This window comes from Staurois parvus, unplaced genomic scaffold (genome assembly GCF_062004578.1).
Source record: "Staurois parvus isolate SC_StPar_1 unplaced genomic scaffold, SC_StPar_1.0 ptg000019l, whole genome shotgun sequence".
NCBI lineage: Eukaryota > Metazoa > Chordata > Amphibia > Anura > Ranidae > Staurois > Staurois parvus.
This window is the reverse complement of record NW_028317815.1, coordinates 16195672-16214399: the sequence shown is the minus strand read 5'-3', so window position 1 is coordinate 16214399 and position 18728 is coordinate 16195672. Positions and strand designations below refer to the sequence as shown.

General features: G+C 38.0%; 1 protein-coding gene across 1 annotated transcript in view; it reads right to left on the bottom strand.

The window, feature by feature from the left end:
- Positions 1 to 3075: 3075 nt before the first annotated feature.
- LOC149472907 (chloride anion exchanger-like) overlaps positions 3076 to 18728 on the bottom strand; it is a 64352-nt gene continuing 48699 nt past the window's right edge. The window contains exons 17-21 of the mRNA XM_089686828.1: positions 16829 to 17059; positions 10507 to 10561; positions 7140 to 7285; positions 4812 to 4877; positions 3076 to 3219 (exon numbers count right to left, since the gene is read on the bottom strand). Of these exons, the coding sequence (XP_089542954.1) occupies positions 3196 to 3219; positions 4812 to 4877; positions 7140 to 7285; positions 10507 to 10561; positions 16829 to 17059 (522 nt within the window). The 3' untranslated portion in view covers positions 3076 to 3195. The remainder of the gene's footprint in view (positions 3220 to 4811; positions 4878 to 7139; positions 7286 to 10506; positions 10562 to 16828; positions 17060 to 18728) is intronic.

Below are 18728 nucleotides of genomic sequence, written 5' to 3'. Positions count from 1 at the left end.
AAAAATCTGTGAAAGGTATGAGGGATAAAACATAACAAGGAACCTAATATGTACAGTCTGGAGGAAAGAATGGCAAGGGGAGATATGAATAAAACCTTTAAACACATCAAGGGGGTGAATAGGGATCAAGAGGACAGGATTTTCAATATGAAATCCTGACCTGAAACTAACAGGAGGAAAGTTCAAAACTAATATTAGAAAGTATTATTTTGCTGAAAGGATAGTTGATGCTTGGCATAAACTTCCAGCAGAGGCAGTGAGTCAGTCAACAGTAAGTGGCTTCAAAAACAAACACAGAGCTATACTAAAGTTAAAAAAAAAAACATGCATAATTTTAAAAAAGGCAGATTCAATGTACCACTTGGTCCTTTTTGTGCTGTCACTTTTTTATGTTTCTTTTATTTTTTTTTACAACTTAGTCATGTTGTTTACCTAGCCATTACTGTTCATACTCATTCTTGTACATTAACTAAGCAATATTTTTATTCCCATATGTTTCCATGCCACTGATCATACTGTTGTGCAATAATCCAAGGAGCAAGAGCAAACATTTCTCAAACAGCTGCGATCTGCTGTTATATATCTGCGATATTAAAATCACACTAGAAAATTACCAAATAGTTAAAATTACATTCATGTAAATAACATTTTATTAGCTATGCATAGTATTTACATAAGCTAAATACCAAATAAAAGAATATTAACCACTAGCCTACAGGGCACTTATACCCCCTTCCTGCCCAGGCCAATTTCCAGCTTTCAGCGCTGTCACATTTTGAATGACAATGAGACAGATAGAGCTTTCTTTTGGTGGTATTTAATCACCTCTGGGATTTTTATTTTTTCTTAAACAAACCAAAAACCACAAAACAATTTTGAAAAAAAAAGTTTTTTCTTAGTTTTTGTTATACAATTTTGTAAATAAGTGATTTTTCTCCTTCACTGATGTGCGCTAATGAGGCTGTAGTGATGGGCACTGATAGGCTGCACTGATGGACACTGATAGGTGGCACTGATGAGGAGGCACTGGTAGGTTGCACTGATGAGCATTGACAGGCATCACTGATGGGCACTGATAGGCAGCACTGATACATGGCACTGATAGGCAGCACTGACTGGCACTGATAGGCAGCATTGACTGGCACTGTTAGGCAGCACTGGCTGGCACTGTTAGGCGGCACTGACTGGCACTGATAGGCGGCACTGATGTGCACTGATAGGCGACACTGACTGGCACTGATAGGTGGCACTGATTGGCAGCACTGATAGGTGGCACTGATTTGCATTGATAGGTGGCACTGACTGGCACTGATGGGTGACATTGAAAGGCAGCTCAGATGGGCACTGATATGTGGCATTGATGTGCACTGGTATGCACTGATATATGGCATTGATGTGGCACTGACGGGCACTGAAAACAAATTAAATAACAAGGACTGTATATACTAAGAACATTTTAACTATACATGACAACAGATAACCACTCCCTTTTCCTTCAAAAGCAACAAAAAAGCAAGAAATCATCAACAAAGAATAATAATCAGAACTGCCCCTTAGCACCAATAGTAAATAAAAAGGTAAGTAACTGGCATTATTTGTGCCAGTTGGATATGGACATTAGGGGATGTAAAGTCCACCTCGATATTTAAACTCCATAGCAAGCTTTACCTTTTGAGAGGTGCTTTAACAGAAGTAAATTGAGAAAAGGAAGCAGTTCTGGAATGAGAACTCTGGAGGGAAAAGCTAATCGCACTTTCATCCTGGCCCTCATTATTTAATTCCATAAAGTATATTTTAATGTTTTTAGAACATCTTTGGTGGGAAAGAATGTGTTTTTAATCCTTGTAGCATTTGGAAAATAGTATTTCTCACAAAATGTGCAAATTGCAGATTTGCTCTCAGCAGAAATTTCGCTTTGGAAGTGTTTCCAATCTCTAGATGTTGGTCTCACCATTTTACTGATAGGAGGAAAAGAAAGAAACCTGTTCACTGACCAGACTATAGGTAAACATGCTGTGATGATGGAGAACATTAATATGAATCATTTAAATGTTATAAAGATAAACTAATTTGTCAAATTGACCCTCTAACTTGTCATTTAGGTCCTGAGAGGACAGAAACTATCATCCACTGTATCCCAACAATCACACAACTGTAGGAATTACAAGATGGGGCCCACAAGCAAGCTAACTGCAGTATTTCCCCTGCAGTGCCCCTAGTGGCAGAAATGCATACTTCTCTTGTTTGAGAACTACAGTGTATTTGCTTGTCTTCAGCCGAGAGAACTTGCAATATTTTAAGACTTACTACATAAATCTCAAATGTTCCATTAGTTTGAATACCATGTAGTATATATATATATATATATATATATATATATATATATTAATCATTGTAAAAGAACATATTCTACACTCCTTTTTTTAATTTTTCCGTTTTTTCCCATGCTTTCCAGTCTCTAGATGGGCATGTCAAATTCAGATGCCTGGGCTAAATTAGGGGGACTGAAATCTTCAAGAAAGCTGCATTATGCGTACTGGTGGCACTTCCAAATTAATTTCACAAAAAATATTATGGCAATTTGTAATTTAATATTATAGTTACAATTTCAACTTTCAGTAATCAATTTCCAGAGAAAGGTGTCAGGAAATATTTCCTGAAGTATGAAGCTGCAAAATTATGTAAGGTTATATACTTTATCAGAACAGCTGATGAACAGTTGGGGTACATTTAATATTTTTCTCATTAATCCACTAAAGGCCACAGAAAAGAAAGGCGAGGGCCGCATGTAGCCCAAAGAAACACCAGTTGGACGTGCCTAGTCTAGACTGATATTCAGTGTTGCCCAAGAACTTCTATCCCTTGATTACTGGTTGTTTACAAGAAGTGGTGAACAAGTGTTGAACCCATGCAAACATTCTTGATAAAATCTCGTTAAAGTTTGCTTTCCTTTAGAAACTCTAGGAAATTGATCCTTAAGAAGAGTGCAAATGCCAAGTCTCCATTTTATTGCATATGTTGGTAAAAGTAAATAATGTACAAAATTATTCCTAGTAACAATAATAGCGTAACATAGACAGTTTTCAGGATCATTCAGGATCCATTTTTATTCATCATTTACAACATAAAGGACAGAAAGATTTGTGATTTCAGCAGAAACTGTTTCATTGGTATCTCTATAATACAGTCAATAGATTAGAATTTAGTTTCAGAGGAGACCTGTAAGAGAGAAACACAATGTCAGTGTACAAGTACTGTACATATACAGTATATATATATATATATATACACAATAAAAATATAACCAAAAGATAACTGGGGAAATTTAGTAAAGTCCTATCAACCCTTAACTGGCAATATGGCCTGCTCCAGATTAAAAAAAATTCCAATTGCCCATTTTGGAACTTTACATGCATGTGCAGCAGATTCACAAAGTGGCATATTTACTGCGCCAAATACATAAATAATAGTTTGGCATACAGAGTACATGTCTCTGTATATTGTGTAACTCTTTCCTACCTGTCACTGGCTGTTAAGGACACTGTTGGATTTACAGCCAACAGCCTCCTAGCAACTAGTAATGCTGACAATAGGCAGAACCTGATAGGGAAGCTGAGACATTATTTCCCCATCAGGTTCACTTTCTCCTTGTGACTGACAGCAGGCAGTGGGTGGATTCTTTAGCCAATAACAGGCTGGCTATTGGCTATGGATCTGTCCACTGCCTGCTCAGTCACAAGGGGAGTGGACCTAATAGGGAACTAGTGTCTGTGATTCTCCATCAGGCTCCACCCACACAACTTTAAAATCGTCAGCTCAGTGGTGTATTTAGGTTTTGTGCTGCCCTAGGCAACAAAAAAATTGGCGCCCCCTGCAAAGAGAGCCCGACATTGACCAAAAACACACAGCAAAACTTTTCTCCTGCACTGGGAATGGACTCGGTGGAACCAGTAAGGATGTTCTGAAACATGCACTGCTTGCTGCCCTCAACAGACCAGGGTGGTCCAACTTCACTGAATGCAAATAGAAAAACAAAAAGGGGCACACCGACCTAGTGCATTATCATTTAAAATATTTATTGAAAGAACAAGGTAAGTATTATACTCACAATGAACATAAAAACACAGGCATATCACACCGAACAAGATAATAGATCCAAGCAGCCCATACGATGGAACCCTGGATGACCAACTGGCTAACGTGTTTCAAGGCCACAACCTCTTCCTCAGAGCCAACTGACCAAAAACACCCCTGCCTCCCACTTGAGAGAGTCTTCCACTACCACTACCCCCCATACACCAGCCACCAACCCCCATGGCGAGAGAGAGACACTCACCTTAACAGCTCCGGACATCCCCATGAACGAGAGTTGGGCCGTCATGAAACCAGCAGCCTCTCTCGGAACCCACCAGGTCCCCATGCCACGTGTGTCCCTTCTTTCATCCCTTCCTCCGAGGGGCAGTGCTGCCCCCCATGAGAAATGCTGCCCTAGGCAAATGCCTTGTTTGCCTTGCGATAAATACACCCCTGCCTCATATGCTGCATTGTCTTGGGTGTTGAGTGTTGGGTAGGAAGCTCAGCTCCACTAAGAGCAGAATGTCTGCATGGATACTCTGTATGTGGCGCATGCCTCAGATTCATGTACCTGTTTATAAAAGGTACATGAATTTGTCCCTTGCACAGAAATCTGTTGTGTGGAGGCACAGTGGGATTCTAAAGATATCTTGTTGCAGTCCAATAGGTACACTATTAAAAAAAAAGCAAAAATGAAGGGTACCAAATATGAAGTCTGACATATTTATTTTACTTACAACGTGATCTTTCATGTAGTTAGTTCCATTTGTAACACCATATAAAGATAAAATTGTTCCAGGATCCTTGGGAAAATCAAAAAAGTTTAAAATGCCAAGCAATGTCCACTCACATTCAGTACATTCATATGAAGCAGGCAATAGATGCACTTAGCGGGACATACAATAGGAGGAATTTTTTTAGCATAGTTTACTTATGTACTTTACCCATAACAACCTGATAAAAAATAATGTTCTTTAGCAAGTAACATATATTCCTCATTCATAATTATGCTGCCAAAATCAGTTTGTACTGTAAATTGCCTCCACGATTTTTCCTGTTTCTTCTTGCTGGAGGCTGCCATTTTGCTAAAGCCCAGAGCCCCTGAGCAGCAATTAAATGTTTAGGCTGTCAGCAGATTGGTCTCTAGTGGCTCAGATTTTGGCACAGTGCCAAAAAATAGAGAGCAACTGAGCATGTGCAGAGCAGGGTGAGACGGTGCGATACTGGATTTTAAACAGCATAGGCACTTTTTTAAATGTTTTACAAAGCTATACATGCAAAAGGGGCCACCCTGAAGTGATCTTTCAAGACTTACATTTTTGACTAAAACTCCACTGTAACCAGTTCCCGACCACACTATAGCCAAAAGACGGCTACAGCGTGGTCAGCTAGTTCTTAGAGGGCATTTTGAATGTCCTTCCAGAACCACACCTTTCACGTGCCCCCTGGGGTGTTCAATGCATGCAATCTGTGATCGCTGTGTCCTTTGGACACAGCTGATCACATGACTAACGAATGGGCCAATCGCAGCCGTTTTTACCATGTGACCAGCTGTGTCCAATCACAGCTGATCACAAGGTAAATAGTAAATAGGACTGGTTGTTTTCAATGGCAACCAGTCAGAACACTTAAAGTGATACTAAACCCTGGACCCTGCATTCACTTTATCTGGTCTCCCACAGTACACAGAACATGGAAATGCAATTATTTTAGTAAATAACTGCTAAATACCATTTCTCATCAGCAGTTAGATCAGTCTTGTGACTTCTATCAGTGTCCAGCAGAGCACATGTTAAAGCTTGTAGGAGGAGTGTTTGTTTTGCTCTAGGAGGATGCAGAACCCCTTGACTTCTGTCTGAACAGTGCTGATTGACCCTGTGCTGATCACATGCACTCTCCCAAGGGAAAAGAAAAACATCTCTCTAGCCATTCACACCAAACTGAGCATGTGCAGAGTGACTCCACACAATATGTCTTATCAGGAGATAAGAGGGGGACACTGGAAGAAGGGGAGGATCAGATAAATCAGGATCAAATATCCTTTTTACACAATGCAGAGGATTAACTCCTTAGATTCCACAGTGAGTATAACAAGCTTTACTGCATATACAGACTGATTTTATGCTTGTTGGTTTAGAAACACTTTAATTTTCAAACATGGATTGCTGGAATGCCAGCTAGAGTTAATTGTTTGCTTTGCCCAACACAGGACTTACCTATAACACACTATTTATACTTCAGCCTTTGCGATTTGGAAAATTTTTGAGGCAGGATACTCTAAATATATTAGCAAACTCCTGTAAATTAAATAGTGGACTAGTGGATTGAGGACATGAAAATTTTAAAAAAATGTATATATCCATGGTCTTCCTACGGTTAATACTTTTTATTTTTAGACTAATGTGCAGTTAAAGTATAACTAATGACACAACTATTTTATTTTTGGACAGAGAGGAGATGGATTATAATACCTTTCAGATTACTATTGCTGGCTGTGTCCTTGTTAGGGAGATTCACCCTATTTGTGACAATTACACTTATCCTCAAAAGCGAAATAAATCCTAAATTTTAGGTTGTCCTTACAACAGTTATAGAGGAGAATCTTCTGATGGCGATGCTAATTCTGATGTCCTTGGTCAATTTGAAGGGATTTCTTCTGAATTCCTGTTTTGTCTATGGAACAGGAAGTGAAGGGAAATCTCTCCAATGGGACACATGTGGCAAAAACGTGACAGGGGATACAACCCTTCTTAATTATAGCAAACATTTTAAAAAAATGCATTTAGTTCTACTTTTAAAGGCATGATCTGTTGCCTAGTAATATAGGCAGGATAAAAGGAACAATGATTGGGACTCTTATTCTAAGGTTGGAGTCCTGCCTTCTATATGGATTTTGTGATCATCCTGAGCCTTAACAAGTGGAATACACTCTTTAGGGAGAACTTCCAGAGCTTTGCTGGAGGTGGGATCAAACCCATGGAAAGTGTTTTCCCAGGACAATGCGATAGACCGGACCAAGTGACAAGTACTTTATGATTTATTCTTAGACATACTATGATTGCTACCTTTTCTGGGTCACACTTGAATGCATCCTCAATGCCTTTCTTTTCAAGTACATGTAAAACTGCATCATGGACAGTGACAAAAAATATAGATGTTTTGATGTCTTTATCGAAAAATTCACTTCTCTTTAATTTGTCCAGAACGGAACCTGGGGAAACAAAGTAAAACAAATATTTAAGATAAAGGTTGACTAAGACAACATTTTCAATGTTTCAATTTATTTTAAATTTTGTGTAAAATGTTTATACTATTTTTGGACAATTCTAGTTCTTGCACAGTCCCAATTTCTCCACGTATCTTTATGATTCCAGATTTCACCTATAGGATCATTGCTGGAGAAATCTGGTATTGCTTCTTTTTCAGTCACAAATCATAAAAAAATTGCAGTATATTTTCAGTAATTTCAAGAGTTTAAAACACATAACCCTGATTACATGTACCCATACTGCTTGATAGCTCTGAGATGAAAATCATGAAATTCCAAGAGCCACAGATTGATAAATAAAAAAAGTGTCATAATAAACCCTGTCCTTTAGGAACACCCATCTGTCACTATGCCTACCATTAACTGCAAACTTTGAATTGTATGCTTTTCTAGCCCTCAGAAATCTGTTCCAACTATGAAAGATCTACATTTTTGTATTTGCCTCAAGCCAAAGTATCCCTGTCCTCCCCTGTATGGCAGGATACAGCATTTTTTTAAAGAATAGTTTTTTTAGTTTTATTGTTATGCCTGCATGTCTCTTCTGCAATAAAAAGCCTGTCTGCTTCGCTGTTTGTGTATATGCAGTAAAGCATGCTTGAATACTCACTGTGGAATCTAAGGGGTAATCCTCCACATTGTGTAAAAAAGGCTGTTTGTTTCTGTCTTCTCTGATCCTCCCCTTCTTCCACAGTCCCCAATCCATCTGCTGATTGTACAGAGCTCTAGGAGTCACTCTGCACATGCTCAGTTCAGTGTGTATAGCTATAGCTAGAGAATTTTTTTTTCTTTGGAATGGTGCATGTGATCAGCACAGGGCCAATCAGCACTGTCCAGACAGAGGGACAGGAATTATGCAGCCTCATAGGACAGTCAGAGCGGAATGGAAACTCCTCTTACAAGCTTTAACCAGTGCTCCGTTGGACTGAGAAAGAATTTACAAGACTGCCATATACTGCTGATGAGAAAATGTATTTAGTAGTTTATATTTACTAAAATAATTGCATTTCCATTTTCTGTGTACTGTGGGAGACCAGAGTGAATGCAGCGTCCTTTGTTTAATAACACTTTAAGATTACCAACTCATTTAGTTAATCAACCTTATTATCTCTCCATATATTTACAGTATTTAATATCACCTATTGGTTGTAATTGAATCTGGATTGTGGAGGTAAGCAACACATTATCAGTAACTGGACATCTTTGCCATACATTAATACAGCTGGATGAGGCCATAGTATATAATATTTGTTTCCCATGCTAATTTTAGGATCAGATTGCATTACCATATTTCCTGTTAATAATGATGTGTGATTAACCCAAACTCATTGTACAGTGTACATTCCATTTTTTCCTTGACCAAATTCATCAATAGTTCCAAGGTGCAGCATCAGATTTCGTAGCCTCCCTGGTGGTATTCCCGAGTGTAGCTCGGGGTAAAGTTTCAGTACCACAAGCGGTAACCCCGAGCTACACTCGGGCGTACCATGCGTACCATCCCTCGACCACTTACCTTGACCTGCGCTCCCGCGATGTCCCTCCTGCAGTGTCCCCTGCAATGTATTCCAGCGGATGCCGGCCTCTGTCTTCTGGGTTTCGTCCCCTGCGACGTCAGGACATACGGGGACCGAACCGGCGGAAAATTTGAAAATGACAAAAAGTGACATTCACTAAAATCACTAAAATCACATAGTAAAACATTACTGTATCAAACCATTTCACATACATTTTGCCCCTAGTGCTTTGTCCTGTGCCCTGCCTGCATTTTTACTATTCTTATTGCCTGGAAACTGAGAAATGTCCATGGCGTCCAAAAAGCATCCCTTGAAGTCAAACTCGGTTTTAGACCAGCTAGAGAACAGCAATAGTAAATTAGAACCACTTACAGAATTGAGTGATAATGATTCGTGAGGGAAATTCATCATCAGACACTGAAAACAATTCTGCGACTTTGCTCAGTGATTTACGAACTTGGCGCTATATTTCAAATTTCAGTGTTTTTGGTTTGATTATATTATTGAACTAAATTTATTATTATTATTATTATATTATTATTTTTTATGATTATTTATTAAATTATAATTTATTCTTTCGTGTTTCAAGTTTTACCCTACCCGGGATGTTTACTAGACTCTTGTTCAGACAGATTTTAATGAGTTATTCCTAAAAATGACAGGCCTACAATAAAAAAATACATATTTCCATGCAAAAAAATGTACCCCTGTGAGCACAGAAATATGGACATAATCAGACCGCTAGGGAGGTTAAAATATTGCACTGACAAAAGCACATCTCTGTAAATCATAATGTATGATAAACAGCATTAAGAATATTCTGCGCAACAAAGAGTAGATATAGCAGACTAGACATCAGTTGTTAGTAATGAGTTCAAAGCATCCAATTATCCAAGAAAAAAACATGTTAAATTTTTGTCACACTCACGGTTTGACTTTTTGACTTGCTTTAAAGCAAGATTGTTTTTGTTTGTATCAAGAATTTGTCATATTTTAGGTTGTCCGTATAAATTGTGCTCTATAATTACATTTTAAATTAAAGTTGGTAAACCTGTGCTGATGTGTTGGAGAGTAGGGGACCTTTGCAAGGTGATACAATGAGAGTCCGATACAATGAAAAATTGGAAAAGAAGATCAGAGTATTGAAAACTGAACTACGTGTTTATGAATAGGATAAAGTGAAACACAAAGGCCCCTTTCACAAGTGTGTTCCATTTCTCTGTTTTTCATCCATTTGTTGATGGATGAAAAACGGACAACAAGGCATCCATTTAAATTTGTTTACATCTCCATTGTTTTTTTAAATAGAATCAGAGCCCTATTTTTGTTCCATTAAAAAATGGAATGGATGAAAATCAGATGTAAACAGTTCATGTTTGCATTCCTTTTTACATTGGTAATCCATGTAAAAAACTGATGAAAAACTAGTGAAAAACTAATGAACAACTGACGAATAAAAGCTGATGTACAGTAAACTGATGAAAAACTGATGTAAACTTAATTAGTTTTTTCTTTGAAAAAACTGAACTGATGAAACCAATGGTCCGCATGTGTGAAAGGGGCCAAAAGCATTCTGTTAGATTGCGTATCTGCATTTCAAAAATCAAATTGGTTTTACGAAATAACAAATTTAATTTACAAAATGATACTTACAATCAGCACCTGCTATGTATGTATCCACTTCAACTTTATTGAATTCCTTTAATATCTATTAAAAATAATAAAATGGAAATTGCTATTAAAAGTCAGTGCCAGAGATGGAGCATTTCCTATCCTGCATCTAATTTCGAAATAGAGTATTAAGTACAATTTTTCTATGAATATACTGTACATTTGTAGACAAGTGTTACTTATTTCTAGTTGTCTAGTTGTCTGAATTGCATTTAGTTGTGGTCATAGTGGAACAAACGTTAAAGAAATAATTTCTGTTCTTATACTTAGTGGATCCTGATGTTAATTCCTTGGTCGATCCTGATGTTAATTCCTACAAAAATGAAGCAGACTGTAAGGGTTACTTTCAGAATTCTAGCTGTCACCTTTTAAATGGCTAATGAACATTCTAAGAGGCCAATTTATGCATCAAAGGTGTAGATGCAGTAAAGTGACATATTAAGTAGTGGAAGCAGAAGAGCTGACTTTGCAATCCACTGAGAAGGGATTCACTATAGGAGAACTTAACTGGCCAATCCTAACACAACCATAGTTTGTTGGAACTATTATCAGAAAGGCTGATGTTTATTTTTAAAAAGGACAGTAACCTGAGTCTTAATATTACACCAACATGAACAGAAACTGAGGCAGGCCATATATGATTTATTTTCTTTTGTTCAACCAGTGAGTTGAACAAAATACAATGAATTGATTCCCCCATCCACACATGCGAGGTGGAGGAGTCAATGGGGAGGCCTCCCTGCTGTCAGAATACACTGTTCAGCACTGACAGAGAAAAACATTTTTCAACAGGTTGGTTGTACAGAAGTCGATAGAAAAATAGATTTCTGTACAACTAGCCTGTCCCTAGATGGATTGAAATTCGTCTGGTCCCTGCTGAACCAGCTGAATTTCAATCCATCTATGACCAGCTTAAGGAATCCCATACTGTAAGACATGGGTGCTCAACTTGTGGCCCTCCAGGTGTTGCGGAACTACAAATCTCATGAAGCAAGGCTGACATTTACAAGCATGACTCCCAAAGGCAGAGGCATGATGAGAATTGTAATTCCTCAACAGCAGGAGGGCCACAGGTTGAGCACCCATGCGCAAAGAGATAAGATAACAGGATTTACAAGCAATGCATGCCATGCAATCAAGCTACAAGAACTGGTAAATGAAGGGCTTTGCAACGTATCCAGGTAATAAAAAATATCATATTAAAGGTCATTTAAAATGTAATACCAAATCTATCTATGGTATACAGTGTCTGTGCAAGGATGCCAGAAAAGGGAGTTGAAAATAAAAATTAAAAAAATTAAGGAACATTTCTGTAACACCCTATCTGGAAATGTTAAATACCCACTCTTTAATCATTTTAAACAATGAATAAAGGTAGTCTTAAAAGACCTTATTCTGGGCAATAGAGGTAGTGAAACCAGATTGACAAGGAGGCAATTATATGGATAAGATCTTAAGAGAAGATTTCAAATGGATTTATGAAATGGACACTACTGCCTGTAAAGGATTAAACATTAATATAATATTATTTGCATTTGATTAAATTTTTGGTTTTAATATATGTTTCAATATTTTTAGCTTTTTCACAACTTACATATTCTTCTTACATATTCTTGTAATAAAGATTATCTTTATTTTTAAAGTGTCAATAAACCCACAGCATTAAAAACTATTACTACATGCTGTATTACATGCTGTTTTTACTCAGTCACTATGGGATTTTTTTCCTGTAATCTGCAAAAAAAAACTGCTGTTCTCTGTCTACCCCTCCTGTCCAAGTCCCCATTGCAGTTGTCAGTGTTGGTAGCTAGTGCACGTGCTCGTTTTCAGTGTATTTCTACCCTGAGCATTTCCTTTCTAATATATCTGAGCATCCCATGTGACTATAGAGTAACACATGCGGGTGTATATACAGTGGTAAATGACAGCCTACTCCCTCCCTCCTCCTTCATGCCCACTAACCATCTAAACAAAATGGGGGTGGGATATTAGATCTTGATTGATGAAGGCTTCACCATCCTGTTATTTTAAGACACAGGCTGAAGTGGCGTGGCATAGCCTGTGACTGGCAGAAACCTGCCCACACCATGTTATTGTAAAAAAATAATAAAGATTTGATTTCATATATATATTTATATGACAATAAATTTTAAACAGTTTATTGATAATAATTATTTCTTTTTACTTGTTATACCACGGCTATTTTTTTAAAATTTTGAACGTGTGACCAGCAGCAGAGGACTAGAAGATCCTCCTGCCATTGTTTCCCTGCAAACATGTTGGAAAAGAGTTGGGTCATGTGAAAGCTGTTTATTGATTAGAAAAAAGGTACCGAGATGTTATTTTTTATTAAAATATTCAAAGTGCCATCATCCACATACAAAAAAAGAAGAGATAATGTAAATTAAAGAGCGTGTGTTTAGTAACACTTTAATGAATACTGTTTTTATATGGCTTTGACCAATAAAGGGAAAAATTACTTGGTGGAAAATCTGTTAGATAGATACAAAGGATGACCACTTGCTTGTACAGCCATTCTTGAGAAAGATTGATTTCTGTCTAAACATTTTGGTTGCAACACTATAGTGCATGCAAACCACCCGTGTACCTGTCTTTAGAAATACAAATCTACATTTTTGGGATGCATATGTAAAAATATATGTTAAAATTACTTTTTTATATGTTAAAAAAAATCTGAAGAATATATTTAAAAATATATATTTTAAAAAATAGTGAAAAAGGTTAGAAATAGTTTGTAAATATACAGCAAAAAAAACCTGGCAAATTTTACATTGTAGGATGCTGAAATGTCTTTAATTTGAGCTTCATCCCCAGGCTCCTGCTTTCCATTATATTTTGTGTTAATTTGTGAACATGATCCAACTACTTATCTCTATCACTGCTGGTCAAATTTTCCTTTTTCTCATATGCTGTGATTCACATTATTGATTTAAAAATGTACTAATGAAAACTATGTATTTTTGTGAAGAAACAAGCTATAGAATATAGAGATGGTAGGATACAATTTTATAGTATGAAATATTTGCACAAATATTTCATATCCATATTTTTTAGACAAAATACAATAATTTGTAGTTCACACAAGCACATTATATTTTCCAATGTTTCTCATAACTATCAAACATGAGACTTGTTAAGGTAATAAATATGAAATATATCTACTGTCAAGATAAAATGAACTTGTGAAACCTCAAAATAACACAATACCCAAAACTGGAAATTTCAATGCTCTAAAAACGGCATTTAAATATATGCATGTATACACCTATTACTATGTACCTAGTACACTTACAGTGGTAAGTAATCTCTAAGCCCCACCCTTCCCCAGCCCAGACTGCTGCTGTGATACTAATCCTATGAACTCAGCAGTAATAGGAGCTGAGCACCTCTGAGCTCATATTACAGAGGAGACTCTTCCACATATTACAGAGGAGACTCTTCCACATTCTGATTTTCCCCTGCAGTGTTTTAGTGACTCTAGAAATGGGAATACTCTGGATATACACTCACAGGGCACTTTATTAGGTACACTTGTTCAATTGCTTGGTAACACAAGTTACTGGTCAGCCAACCACATGGCAGCAACACATTCAGGCATCTAGGCGTGGTGAAGACAACTTGTTGAAGTTAAAACTGAGCATCAGAATGAGTGCATGAATATCCTAGTAGATCAGTTTTCGAAATACCCAGACCAGCCTGTCTGGCACCAACAACCATGCCATGTTCATAGTCACTTAAATCCCCTTACATCTCTATTCTGATGCTTAGTTTGAACTTCAGCAAGTTGTCTTCATCACGTCTAGATGCCTAAGGGTCCTTTCACAAGGGCGTTCCATTTTTTTTCTTCAGTTCAGTCACGTTCTTTCAAAGAAAAAATGGATGAGTTTACATTCATTTTTTCATCCATTTACATTGTTTTTTTCATCCATTTACATTCGTTTTTTTCATCCATTTTCATTATTTTTTTCATCCGTTTTTCATTAGTTTACATCCATTTTTTCATCCTGTTTTTTGTCCTTTCTTGTTATTTTTGCGAAAGAAAAATAGGATTTTCTTCCGATAAAAAAAAACAGATGTTAACAGATGCGGACATTAATGGATGTAAAAAGATGTTCATCCGTTTTCATCCGCAAGTCCATAGAAATACATGGGGGGGGGTCCGTTTTTCATCCATAAATTGACAGATGAAAAATGGGCATACGTAAAGCCCATGTGAGAGAGGCCTTAATGCAGTAAGTTGGTGCCATGTGATTGGCTGATTAGCAGTTTGTGTTACTAAGCAATTGAACAGGTGTACCTAATAAAGTGAATGTATATCTTTCTTTAAATAGGAGAGAGTTTTTCTTTCAGGTGCCATACTTTAATTAAAAAAAAAAAAGTAATCTATTCAATTGAAAAATGTGAACCTTCAAAGCTTCTCAAAAACCTTGCTTAATGCTAACTTCTGCTTTTCAAAGCCTTGTGAATCTAGGAAATGTTTCAACAAATTTAGCAAAGTGTAGGGTGTATTGCTGAACTTGCACGAAACACACCTACATCCAACTGATACCTTATCAATGTTACCAAATAAATGGAGTTGTATTTACCTAGTATCTGAAGCATTAGGACAAACTGCTGCTATAGATTCTATTTACTGTATATAACCTGTATAGAACACCCTTTTTTTATGCCAGTTAGGCCGGTGTGGTCTGGGGAAATGCTCTATGAAATATCAGTTGAATACTGTACACCAGACACACATCAAATACTGACTAAAAAGGGAACCCTAACCCCTCATAATATTGTTTCAAGTGGAAGTAAGGTCTTTTTTTAGTGTGTACCTACAGGTAAGCCTATAATAAGACCTATAGGTACAATAAATATCTCCTAAATGTGCACTGCTTATGAGATATTCACACTGCATGTAGCCAGTGACGTCATTGGCTCATGTGAACTGAAGGGACAGCATACCTGTGCTGCCCCTTCAGAACTCTGTGGGGCAACCAAAGCTCCTGCTCATGTGTGACGTTATCACGGCTCGGCCAGTCAGATGGCTGGAACATGCGAACCCGGAAGGAAGACCGGGTGAAGATGGAAGCCCTGTCAGCTGTAACAGTGCACCACTGGAGGGCTTCGTTTTAAGGTAAGCATTTCAGTATACCATGCATACCAGCAAACTATGCCATTGTCTTGCAGGTTTTTTCTTTTTTTTCTAAATGGAAGCACTATAAGAGGAAAGCCAAACCAAATGCTAATCTGAAATTTAAAGTGGTTGTAAGGCGGAAGGTTGTTTATTGCATTCTCTGCATTAAGGTAAAAAAACCTTCTGTGATAAGCGCTCCCCCCCTAAATACTCACCTGAACCTGATCTTAATCTAGAACTGTGCCTGAGAGCAGCAGCCCTGCTCTCTCTCTCCTCACAGGACATGGAGGCAGCAGCAAAAGCCATTCACTTCCTCTGGAATCACTTGGTTGTGTCTATGGTACAGCTTCTGTCTCTTCTGTGCCTTCTAAATTCTACCTTTTCATTTATACGTTTATGCATTTACAGTTTGGAGATGATTGAATCTCAGCAAATTAACTTTGCCAATGATTTGGTGTAAAAGACATCAACATTTGCTTCTGCTGGCTAATATTGCTAATCTGCCTGGTACACAGTGAACTAGTAAAAGGGGCCTGTTGGGCCCCTTTCTAGTTCAATTAGGGTTCCACACTCCAGTCTAGGGCATAGGCCTCCTACCTCATCATCCTTGACCTCCAATTAAAAATTTAGGTGGAATGGTATAATAGATCCTATTTTATCTCTAAGCAGAGAGTGTGAGGAATTATGGAATAGGATTTTCTGGTGCTATCTGATTGGCAAAATACTGATCTTCCCTATTAGGGCATGGCCATAACAAAAAGATGGGATTCCCCCTGGTTCCTGTATGCGCTGCTTACTGGAGGTCAGTAAGGGGTAGACAGTCCATGATCCATTGAAATATAGGCTTTATATATAGGGGACAGGCTGCACATTCTCTAATTAAAAGTGGACTGTTGAGAGGTCCACAAGATCCATTTACCAGTGCACTTATTGGATCACCTGGTTCAGTAATTCGGTGATCCATAGAGAAAATCCAGTAATTTCATAATGTTCCAGATTGCAGCAAATATGAGTTTATGAGAGTCAATTTGATCAACACTATTAAATTATTTTTTTCATTGTGTCTGAGTTCTATTAAAAATGACATTTGATGGAAGGAGGATAAAATGAGTTAGCACAGAAGCACAAAATTCTTTTTTGCTTACATATAAATGTACTTACCGCTTTAAGAACCTTCATTCCAGACATATCAATAAATGGCACTGTTGTAAAATCCAAAATTAATGTGTGGAGATCAATTTTAGGAACTTGAATGTTATTTGGAAGATCTTCACTCCAGTTTATTACAATGGGCAAATCCTCAGGAGGTTCATCCAACTCTTCTATTCTGTTATTGTGTAGTTCTTCATCGTCAGACAAATCAATGTCATTTGTTGTTAGTACCAAACCTTTCTTTAAAGTGAATTTTGAAAAGAATGTAAAATCTGTATTAATGTTTTAATTTGTATTAATAGATCATTATTTTTTTACAAGTAATAGATAACATCAAAAACAATCCAAAAATATTTTATGTTATTCTTGTATTATACAATGCTCAAAAAAATTAAAGGAACACTTTGAAAACACATCAGATCTCAATGGGGAAAAATATCGTGCTGGATATCTATACTGATATGGACTGGGTAATGTGTTAGGAACATAAGGATGCCCCATAAATTGATGGGAATGAAAATTATCAACCTACAGAGGACTGAATTCAAAGACGCCCCAAAAATCAAAGTGAAAAAATGATACAGTAGGCTAGTCCATTTAGCAGAAATTTTATTGTAGCAACTCAAAATTGTATTCAGTAGTTTGTAAGGCCCCAACGTGCTAGTATGCATGCATGACAATGTTGGGGCATTCTCCTAGCGAGATGACAGATGGTGGCCTGGGGTATTTCCTCCCAGATCTGGACCAGGGCATCTGAGGTGCAACCTGTTGGCGTCAGATGGACCGAAACATGATATACCAGAGATATTCTATTGGATTTATGTCAGGCCAGTGTGGGGGCTATTGAATGGTATCAATTCCTTCATCCTCCAAGAACTGGCTGCATACTCTCTCCACATGAGGCATTGTCTTGCACCAGGAGGAACCCAGGACCCACTGCACCAGAGTAGGGTCTGACAATGGGTCCAAGGATTTCATCCTGATACCTAATGTCAGTCAGGATGCCATTGTCTAGCCTGTAGAGGTCTGTGAGTCCCTCCATGGATATGCCTCCCCAGACCATCACTGACCCACCAACAAAACGGTCATGCTGAACAATGTCACAGGCAGCATAACATTCTCCACGGCTTCTCCAGACCCTTTCACGTGTCACATGTATTCAGGGTAAACCTGCTCTCATCTGTGAAAAGCACAGGGTGCCAATGGTGGACCTGCCAATTCTAGTGTTCAATGGCAAATGCCAATCGAGCTCTATGTTGCCCGGCAGTGAGCACAGGGTTCACTAGAGAACGTCGGGCCCTCATGAAGTCTGTTTCTGATTTTTCGGTCAGAGACATTCACTCCATTTGCCTGCTGGAGGTCATTTTGTAGGGCTCTGGCAGTGCTCATCCTGTTCCTCCTTGCACAAGGGAGCAGATACCAGACCTGCTGATGGGTTATTGCCCTTTTATGGCCCTGTCTAGCTCTCCTAGAGTAACTGCCTGTCTCCTGGAATCTCCTTCATGCTCTAGGGACTGTGCTGGAAGACACAGCAAACCTTCTGGCAAAGGCACGTATTGATGTGCTATCCGGGAGGAATTGGACTGCCTGTCCAACCTCTGTAGAGTTCAAGTATCGCCTCATACTACCAGTAGTGACACTGACCCTAGCAAATGCACAACTAGTGAAAAACAGTTAGTAGAGAAAAAAATGTCAGTGGCCTCCACCTGTAAAACCATTCCTGTTTTGGGGGTTGTCTCATTGTTGCACATCTAGTGCAGCTGTTGGTAATTTCATTAACACCAAAGCAGCTGAAACTGATAACAATTCCTCTGCTACTTAACTGACCACATCAATATCCCAGGAGTTTAATTGACTTGATGCTATACTCTGATTAAAAAGTGTTTATTTAATTTTTTTTTGAGCAGTG